General features: G+C 31.0%; 1 protein-coding gene across 2 annotated transcripts; it reads left to right on the top strand.

Moving 5' to 3' along the window:
* The first annotated feature begins 1,667 nt into the window (after positions 1-1,667).
* On the top strand, positions 1,668-6,549 carry LOC107468441 (heparanase-like protein 2). Of its 2 annotated transcripts, none has more exons than XM_016087730.3 (10): positions 1,668-1,790; positions 2,221-2,483; positions 2,565-2,601; positions 3,380-3,563; positions 3,650-3,798; positions 4,620-4,853; positions 5,080-5,269; positions 5,383-5,508; positions 5,791-5,893; positions 6,038-6,549. In XM_016087730.3, the coding sequence occupies exons 2-10, from the start codon at positions 2,265-2,267 to the stop codon at positions 6,443-6,445; spliced, it is 1,650 nt and encodes a 549-aa protein (XP_015943216.1). In that variant the 5' UTR covers positions 1,668-1,790; positions 2,221-2,264; the 3' UTR covers positions 6,446-6,549. The 2 variants fall into 2 exon arrangements, with proteins under 2 accessions (XP_015943216.1, XP_015943210.1); XM_016087724.3 differs by having other exon boundaries at positions 1,676-1,883.
* The last annotated feature ends 3,907 nt before the right edge of the window (positions 6,550-10,456 follow it).

The following is a 10,456-nucleotide window of genomic DNA, read 5'->3' as shown; positions in this document are numbered from 1 at the left end:
AGAATAAGGTATAATTACATTCTATACGGTTAATAGATACTTTCGTTACTTTGACATTTTACCTTTTAAAAACACAAAAAGAATCTCTGTACTATGTATAGGTTTAGCCTTTTTTATTAATAATTGTAGCGAATGAAAAAAAAAACAAACAAACAAACAGAATCTTGTTATAAGAAATTTGACTTGGGTGGAACCGTGGAAGAAGGGTATAGCTTTTCCACCAAGGCAAGACTAGGAGATGAATAAGGAACGACTTATGCTGTATCAGCAAATACACACAAACCTATCTTGGTATCATATCCTCGTCCTCGTCGTCGTTATTATTATTATTATATTATTTGAATTACTCTATTATTAAAATATCAATAAAGCTAAGTGTGCATTAATCAGAAATTTCATGTCTTGTATAATATATTTTTTTAATCTTATTGAGTAAGAAAGTATCACTGTATGATACCTGTACTTGAGGAGATACCCATTTAGAAAAGAATATAATTTATTTATGAAATGATAGAGTTGCTTGCTTGCAAGGGTAGTTGTTGGTGGGGAAGATGATACTTAGGCTCAACAATAAGCTCAACAATAAGGACAGCTACAAAGTCCACATGACGAAACCTCCTCAATACCTGCATCATTAACATTATCATTACATTGTGTTTGTTAGCAAGACATTAAATTAGAGAAAAAATTTATATTATTAAGTGTATTTAAATTACCTGAAATAATACAAAATAAAAAGGTATTTATAAGTGTTAAAAGAATCATAATAATAAAAACGTAATATTTTATAATAAATATTTAGATATATCAAATAATACTAATAAATGCTAATTGATCCTAATGTATTCTGACATTCCCTCAAATTCAAGTTACAACTTGAATTTAAGATTTATTTAAAATAATAAAATAAAAAAATGCATAAACTGATAGAACGGGTGCAAACAGAACTATCGGAAGGAAGCGCAGACGGAACTGCCGCTGTTTGAGGGAAACACAGACAGAACTGCCGGAATAAAGTGTAGATGGAACTGTCACTGTCTGAAGAAAGTGCAGACAAAACTGCCGTTATTTGAAGGAAGCACAAACGGAATTACCGCTGTTTGAAAGAAGCATAGACAGAACTACTACAAAGAAATGCAGACAAAACTACCACAAAAAAACATAGACGGAACTGCTGAAAGAGTGGCCAACAAAAGATGGTGAATTGTCAAAAAATTGTTGAAAAAGTGACAAAGTCTAAAAGGATGAAGGTGACGAAAAATGTATGGTTTAGTCAATAAACTAATCGGTTAGGTGAGGAAACATCAAGTATTGACAAAAGAAAAAGAAAAAAATGGCACGGAAGAAAAATATGAAAAATATGAAAAATATGGTGTTTTCATTAGAAGAAAAATAACCTATCCTCTTCAAAGAGGAGATCATGACTCTAATACCATGTTAGAAATAAAAGATTAAATTGAAAAAAGAATTTGTGTATTATATGGTGTATTCAAGTTGTCTAAAATGATATAATATAAAAAGATATTTATATGTGTTAAGAAAATCATAATAATAAAGATGTAATATTTTATAATAAATATTCAGATATACCAAATAATTCTAATGAATGCTAATTGACGGTAATATATTATGAGATTGCTGTGTTGTATTATGTTGTTGTGTCTTTACTTGTGTATGAATGAAGGAACACATTTCAACTACCACAAGACATGCCCCTTTCGTTTCCCGTTTTGGTGCCTCACAAACATTTCCTTCTTCTTCTGCTTATGCTGCTCCTCCTTTGAGACAAGGTTTGAGGTTTCATCTTGTTTATCATCAACTTTGTTTTTGTGTTTTTTCAAAAAAGAAGGAGCTCAACACAATAAAGTGAAACTTATTACAAGGTAAACAGGAACACAAAATAGAGACTCTCATCAAGCTTTTTATATGTTCTTTTCATGATTTCTTCATCTGGGTTTTCCTTCTCTTTTATCTATCTCCTTTTCATGTTGACAAGATGAGTTCTTGCTGGCCATTAATGTACTGGAATATTATCTAACTTGTTATTTGAATTCAACTATGCATCTTTAGGCCTGAAAATATGTTATAGTATTAAGAAACGTGCTGTTCTCTAACGGTTTTGAAACATCAAAACATGTTATCAAAAAACACACGACAGTTTGAATTTCTTAGATTGCTCTGTTTATTTATGTAGTATATATTGTATTTTCTATGGTGCAGTTAATTTGGAGAAGTTGAGTTGCAAGTGAAAACTACTAATTATAATGGGATTCTTCCACCTAGCCTTGTTTGTGTTTCTGGTTTCTCCTCCTCTTAGTTTGGTTATGAGTAAAGATATCGAACACGGTTCGCTTATCGTCGATGGAGCTCGATCGGTAGCTGATACCGACGATAACTTCATCTGTGCCACCATTGATTGGTGGCCTCAAGATAAGTGTGACTACAACAATTGTCCATGGGGAAATACATCTATTATAAATTTGGTACTATTTGTTCTCATTCAATTAGAACAGAGACTTGTAGAGTTGTAAAATGTCTAAGAGGTTGGAATTTTGACTTTTCAGGACTTGTCTCAGCCTTTACTGACCAAGGCTATCCAAGGTAAGCTAAAGCTACTTTGCTACTTCATATGAACATAAATAATTAGACGATTTGAGACAAAATCGATATATATTAGAGAAATATTTCAAATTAATTTCTAAAAAATTTGTAGTCAACAATCTTTTATTTTTATTTTATGTAAAGCTTTAGTAAAAAGTTAGATAAATTAATTTATATTAGGATAAAGTATATTTTTTTTCTCTGAAGTTTGATAAAAATTTTAAAAATACTCTTAAGTTTTATTTTGTTTTAATTTTGTCCCAAAAATTTTCAATTTGTATCAAATATATTTTTGACGGTTAAATTTTCATAAAATTTAAGATCAATCTAACAATAATACATGAAAAGTATGCTTGATTTGCTTGTGTTGAGGATTGTTTTTATGAAATTGTTGTTGAATTGGTCTTAAATTCTTTAAAAAGGTTAGCCGTTAGAGTACATTTGATACAAATCGAAAATTTTAGGACAAAATTAAAATAAAACAAAATTTATGAATATTTTTAAAATTTTTGTTAAACTTCGGACAAAAAATTATATTTTATCCTTTATATTATTATTTAATAAAAAACATATCAATTTTTAATAATTTTAAAAATTTCATATCAATATTTTTATATAAAAAAATAATTTGATATAAAGATAGATTTGTGTGCCGAAATAAAAGTTTGAGGCGATTAAAATACCTTAGTAAAAATTTCTTAAAGAGTAATTTAGGGTATTTCTCTGTATTTGAATTCAAAGAATGATGTTTTTTTCTTTCCGGATGGATACTTGATAGGTCTCAAGCCTTTGAGGATAAGAATTGGAGGTTCATTGCAAGATCAAGTGTTGTATGAGGTAGGGAATTTGAAGTCCCCATGCCAACAATTTCAGAAGAAGAATGGTGGATTGTTTGGATTCTCAAAAGGATGCTTACAAATGAAAAGGTGGGATGAGCTTAACCAATTCTTCAACAAGACAGGGTAAGAAAATTCTTTAACATTCAGATTATTGTTATTTTTTTTATTCCTTCGAAAAAAATAAAAAATAAAAAAATTGAAACTTGCAGGGCAATTGTGACATTTGGCTTGAATGCCCTAAATGGGAGGCGCAAGACGAAACGTGCTGCCTGGGTAGGAGATTGGGACATTACTAATGCTCATGATTTCATAAGCTACACTATTTCAAAGGGATACCAAATCGATTCGTGGGAATTCGGTACGAGAATATATAGAAAAACAGTATCATACAAATTTTTGAGGACTAAAATTCTGCCACTAATTCAGAGAATTCCGTTGCTAATAGCCTAATAGTTATTAGTTAAGTGGGATTTTATATAGTTTAGTAATACTTGAAGTCCGTCACTAATTTATGAAACTCCACTGCTAATAGTTAACTTGGTTAGGGTTTAGCCAAATTAGTAGCATTTAAAATCTACTAATTTAACAAATAAAGTTTGATCTTAATAGTCAACTAACCTAAAATTTAAACTAAATTCTTCTTATTAAGTAAGGAATCTTATCTCTCCATTTATTGTTGCAGATTTAGAGTTTTAAATTTAAAGTTTAAAATCTAGAATTAGAATTCAAAAATACACTCATTACCTTTTCTAAAATGCATTAACATTCTCCAAATTTATAATGCTTAAAATGCATCATTAATTTAGTGAATTCCATAGTCAATATAGATGAAATTCGGCCAAATGAATAGTGTTTGAAATCAAACCAACTTGAGTTGGTTCAGTGGTTAGCTCACTAATTCACTTAAGATAGTGTCGGGAGTGAATCTTGTCTTATACATAACAGCAAATCCTTAACGGAGTTCCGATTTCCGATGAATTAGTTCTTGGTCTGTGGAAATAAAAATACTATAGAACAAAAAAAAGTGTTTGAAATTTGTTACAAATTCAGCAAAATTTGTCGATACAGTCAATTTACTAAAATTTGACCAAATTATCAACATGTACATTATACTTGCCTTTCTCTTGTATTGAAACTTTTTTCCTTAAAAATTAATGTTGCATATATATGCTGCTACAGGTAATGAGTTGAGTGGTAAGGGCATTGGTGCAAATGTTGGTGCAGCACAATATGGAAAAGATTTGATAAAGCTTAAACAAATTCTAAACACAATGTACCATAACTACAAGTTCAAACCTTCACTTATAGCACCTGGAGGATTCTATGACAAGAATTGGTTTGATAAACTTCTTCAGGTCACAGGTTCTGGTGTACTCAATGCACTCACTCATCACATATATAACTTGGGCCCAGGTTTGCTTGCAACTTAAGCTAGATCTTACTACTCTATTTGTTCTTGGAGAAATTTAGCGCATTCATTTCATTGTTATGCATAAATAACGCAAAAGAGTTTTATATTATTATTTAATCCGATCCGTAATCATGCCCTTGATACGACCATATACTAGGACATATTAGTTTAATTTTGATACACTGCTAATGTAAACAGTTCTACACGAACATTTCTTTTTGGTTGTAGGTAGTGATGTGAATCTTGATTCTAAGATCCTAGATCCTGAGCGTTTGAGCAATGTAGAATCAGTATTCAGCAGCATGTCAGAGACAATTAAGAAATATGGTCCTTGGTCTGCTGCATGGGTTGGAGAAGCGGGTGGTGCATACAACAGTGGTGGCCGTGATATCTCTGACACTTTTGTTAATAGCTTTTGGTAAATCTTGACTATGAAATTAGTTTTACAATATTTTATCTAGTATCATAAAAAATCATAAATGGAATCAATTGACTTACTACTAGTTCTGGATTTTGAATTTGGTTTTGTAGGTACTTAGATGAACTTGGAATAGCATCAAAATACAACACAAAGGTTTATTGCAGGCAGAGTTTAATTGGAGGAAACTATGGTCTTCTCAATACCACCACTTTCTCTCCCAATCCTGATTACTACAGGCAAGTCTAAATAATGATTATTTTTATGGGTTTGGTTTTTGTTTTTTATATTTTGAAAATGAAGATAAAACAAAAAACAATATTCCTTTAGAGGTTAATGCCTTAATGGCCTTTTATCTAATTTTCGTTTTTTTATATATAATTTTGTTCTTGTAAAGGTGAAAATATGGGTCAATTGCATTTTGTTTTCTATTTTTATTATTAGTATCCTTTTTAAGATTTTGTGAAAAGAAATAATGACAATAATGAAAGGGTTCCTTTTTTTTTTTTACCTTATTTTAGTGCACTTTTGTGGAATCAGCTAATGGGGAAGAAGGTTCTTTCAGCTTCAAGTGATGTTCTTTCACCTTTTATACGTACTTATGCTCATTGCTCAAAAGGCAGAGTAAGTGTGCCTTTGCCACTTTCAATATTAAGTATTAACATCCATTTTACGAATTAATCTATATAATAATAATAATAATTTATACCATATGAGTTAGTGTCTTATTTTAACTCTAAATTATTTTTCTCAATTTTCATTGAACAGGATGGTGTAACATTTTTGCTGATCAACTTAAGCAATAAGACTCATTTCTTACTAACAATTCATGACCGTGAGTCAAAAGAAGATGGTGCCAAACACATCCTAAAAGAAACCTCGGTTTCTAGTCATATCAAAAGTGCATTTTCATGGGTTGGAACAAAAGCATCAGATGTGACATTCAGAGAAGAGTACCACCTAACCCCAAAAGATGGTTACCTTAGAAGCCAAACCATGTTGCTTAATGGTAATCCACTAGAGCTAACTAATGGTGGAGAAATTCCAAGGTTGGATCCAGTTAGGAGTAATGTACATTCACCAATACACATAGATCCTTTATCCATTGTGTTTATTGTGTACCCTAACTTTGATGCTCCAGCTTGTGCTGTTGAACATAAAAAATCTTTAATATAATTTTTTTTTAACAAAAGAAAACCTTGTAGATTAGGTATTAGCACATTAGGACTTCCTAATCCATTGTAAGTGGCATAATAAGAAAATTTGTTCCATTTCAATAGTGTCAAGTTCAAATCTTAAAACCGAAAAAGAAAATCATTGCTAAAGAAAGCAATCACAAAGTTTTTTATCCGAATTAGAATAATTTTGGTTAATAGTAAATTTGAATAACATTTAAAAAAATAATTTAGTCATGATAGTTTTATTTAATTTATAAGTGTAATATGGAGTCTAGGAAGCACCGGCACATCAGAAATCTTGACATATTCGTATTTGACATGGATGCAACACCGATACGCCTCCAACACGGTGGATATGCAAGCCTATAGTGTTTATGTCGATTTCGATCTGGTTTTTTGTCGTTTTAAATCCGAATATAAGTCTAATCTGGCTTCTCCTCCACAATTCGTGTTGTGGGTTATTACTAAAAGCCCATCTTTTACTTCTTTTTTTTTTTTTTGCATCAGGATATCCATCAAGTACTGCTGCAGAGGCACACAAAGTGGGTGATCCTCCTAAGTAAGCTCCATTTCCATTCTCCAATGAGTATTGAACTCGGGAGAGATGGTTAAAAAATACAAACTCTCATCTATCTGTGCCAACTTGCGTTGGTGCCCATCTTTTACTTTATTAATGCTCTCTTTTATTTTTTTATTCTCTTGAATGTTGTTCCTACGTAATCTGAAATAGATAGATCATAAATAGGTTTGATGAAAGAAGTCGGAGGCGGCTTTGTGGTTAAGCCTATATCTAACTCTTTTTGGACTATGAAGAGCCTTTTAGTTAGACTATAGTAATTTTTTTTCAAAGTTTGGAGTGAGACTTAATTCCGCAATCTCTTAGGTGAATATAAAAAAATTATGTCATTTGAGTTATAACTTGTTAACAGTTAGACTTTAGTAATTAAACTTAGTATTCTGAGTTGAAATATGAAAAGAAGTATATATTTTAAAAGAAATTCTATTTGAACAGCAATAATCCTAGTTTCAATATATTGTGTTACTTATCTCATGTAAAGGGTATACCTATTTGGTTGTTAACACAACATGAAATCATTTTTACAAAATTTAAAAATTTGTATTGTAAGCATTTTTATAAGTTTGAAAATTGTTTTTGTACTTGTTATATCTCGCAATGAGTTCAACTAAAATAACGAGTACAACTAATTTTTTTATAATTATTGTAAACATTTTATAAAGTTTAAAATTGCTTGTTGCAAGTATTTTTTTTATAAAATTTTAAAAAATTTATGATACTCATTATTTTAATTGCATTCATTATTTAGATCTATACACCCCTTTATAAATGTAATACATTCCTTGCTAAATTGTTGGACCCTCTAATTATACCGTCGTTCCTGAAGATGTCTCCTGAAAAATCGTTGCTCCATAGCACCATTTACATATAACTTAAAAAATTGCAGCCTAAAACGATTTGTATCAATTTGAAAAAAAAAATTCATTTAGAAAAATTGAGTAATATTCGAGTCAAATTGTTTTGTTTACTTAATTTGCCTTTTAACTAGTTTGTATTATGAGAGCCATTCAAATAAAGACACTTAAAATATTTTTTTAAAGGTAACTTTTAATAATTAAAATTTAATACATATAATTGATTAAACGGTATTTTTTGTCAAAATTAGATTAGACAATTTGATTTTAGCCAAAAACTCGGTAAATTATACCTTAAACCGATCTAAATTAATATTTTTTTATAAAATATAATTACAATATTCTTATTATAAAAAATAACCAAAATACTTTTATTATTATTATTATTATTATTATTATTATTATTATTATTATTATTATTATTAGGGAAAAGCTCTACATCTATGTAAAAATTACATGGATGGTATCCATGTAATTTTCACTCCACGCCTCACACCTCCGCTTGTTTTACACGAGCCTCTTATAACCTATATAACGAATCCTTATTTTGCGTTATCAACGTTTCTCAACGTAAACATTTTCATGCAATGTAAACCTCTTTCGCGTTCTTCTTCTTCTTCTTCTCCTTCTTATTCTTCAACCTAATTAAATCCGTTGTTCTCCTCTTTCGCGTTTTTTCTCTGCATTATGGATCTGGATTGATTCAACGCAATTATCTTCGTTGTTCATCTTCTTCTTCGTTTTCTTCTTCGATCTGCACTTTTGAATTGAAACAATGAATGAATCAATTTCAAATTAACTGAATGAGTACGATTTTAATGATTCTTCTCAAACGCATCGATTTGATGAAGTTTGGATTATTGAATTTTGAATCAAATTTAATGGAATGAAATTTCTAATTTTATTTGAAGTGAATTGAATGGACTGTGGTGATCTACATCTAAATTGAATTCAATTGAATTGATAATATGTAACTATGAGTAATTGTGAGTGTCAGTAATTGTGAGTAACTCTGAATAAATGTGAGTAACTTTTCGGTTCGGTAAGTACTAAAGAGGTGGTTCATCACTTTCATGTTTTTGGTTCGGTCCGCAGAAAGGAGTCTAACAAAAATTAGACCAATATGTTCTGTTTTCTTTCCTAAACACTATATAATTGTTTCACCGTAATTAAGATTTCGGTTCACCATAACTAAGATTTTGGTTCACCATGAGTATTGTGTTCGGTTCATTCTGCACTATTCAAAACTCTTCTTCCTCACTTTCTACTGCTTCTTCACCGGAGAGAGAAGGAGGAAAAGACAAAAAAATACAGCAGCAACAACAACAAAAGAATGACGATAGGGTTTCAAGGTTTAGGGTTTTAGGGTTTAGGGTTTATGGGTTCAGGGTTCAGTGTGTTTCAAACTTTCGGGTTCGCCCCGTGTATTAATTTTGGTTCACTGTGTTCATGGTTGAGGGTTTAGGGTCCAGAGTTCAGGGTTTTAGGGGGTTTAGGATTTACGGTAGGGTTCAGGGTTTAGAGGTTTAGGGTTTAGCATTTAGGGTTCAGAGTTCAATGTTCAGGGTTCGGGTTCAAGGTTTAGGGTTTAGCATTCAAGGTTCAGAGTTCAGAGTTCAGGTTCGGGTTCAAGGTTTAGGGTTTAGGGTTTAGGTTTTAGGGATTTAGGGTTTATGGGTTCAGGGTTCATGGTTCTGGTTTTAGTGTTTAGGATTTAGGGTTTAGGGTTCAGTATTTAGGAGGTTCATAATTTTTTGGTAAACAGGAGAGCGATTTGGATTACTCTTCTGAAACAAATCAAACTAACAAAGTTTGGATTATTCAATTTTGAATCGAATTGAATGGAATGCAATTGCTAATTTGAATTGAATTAAATAGACGGAGGTGTACTGAATTGAATTGATAATATGTAAATTATAGGCAGAGTTATTTGAATTTGATTTTATATAATAGATTATGTTTCGTTCACTCAGTACTATACAATTATATTGTTCTCGGTTCACCATGAGTACTGTGTTCGGTTCACCATGAGTACTGTATTCGGTTCATTCTACAGAAAGCTGTTTGAATTTGATTTTATATAATGGATTATGTTTCGTTCACTCAGTACTATACAATTGTATTGTTTTCGATTCACCATGAGTACTATGTTCGATTAACCATGAGTACTGTATTCGGTTCATTCTGCACTATTCAAAACTCTTCTTCCTCACCTTCTACTGCTTCTTCACCAGAGAGAATGAGGAAAAGACAAAAAAAATACAGCAGCAACAATAACAAAAGAATGACGATAAAGAGAAACACGTGAAAAAGAAGGAAAGCGAAAAAGGAGGAGAAGGAGGAGAAGGGAGAACGCGGAGAAGAAGGCGAAGAAGAAGAAGACGCTCCGTGCGTAAACGAACGTGAAAAGAAGCGTGGGGAGAAGAAGCGTTGGGCGATTTCGTGTGTATTAGATGCGTGTATTTCACGTTTCATTTAATGGTATTGGATTTTTTGATGTTGGGCCAACTTAGTTACATGATTACATGGATGTGTAACATTATTATTATTATTATTATTATTATTATTATTATTATTA

The sequence above is a fragment of the Arachis duranensis genome, chromosome 1 (assembly GCF_000817695.3).
Source record: "Arachis duranensis cultivar V14167 chromosome 1, aradu.V14167.gnm2.J7QH, whole genome shotgun sequence".
Classification (NCBI taxonomy): Eukaryota; Viridiplantae; Streptophyta; class Magnoliopsida; order Fabales; family Fabaceae; genus Arachis; species Arachis duranensis.
The sequence above is the reverse complement of the archived record's forward strand: the minus strand, read 5'-3'. Positions and strand labels throughout refer to the sequence as shown.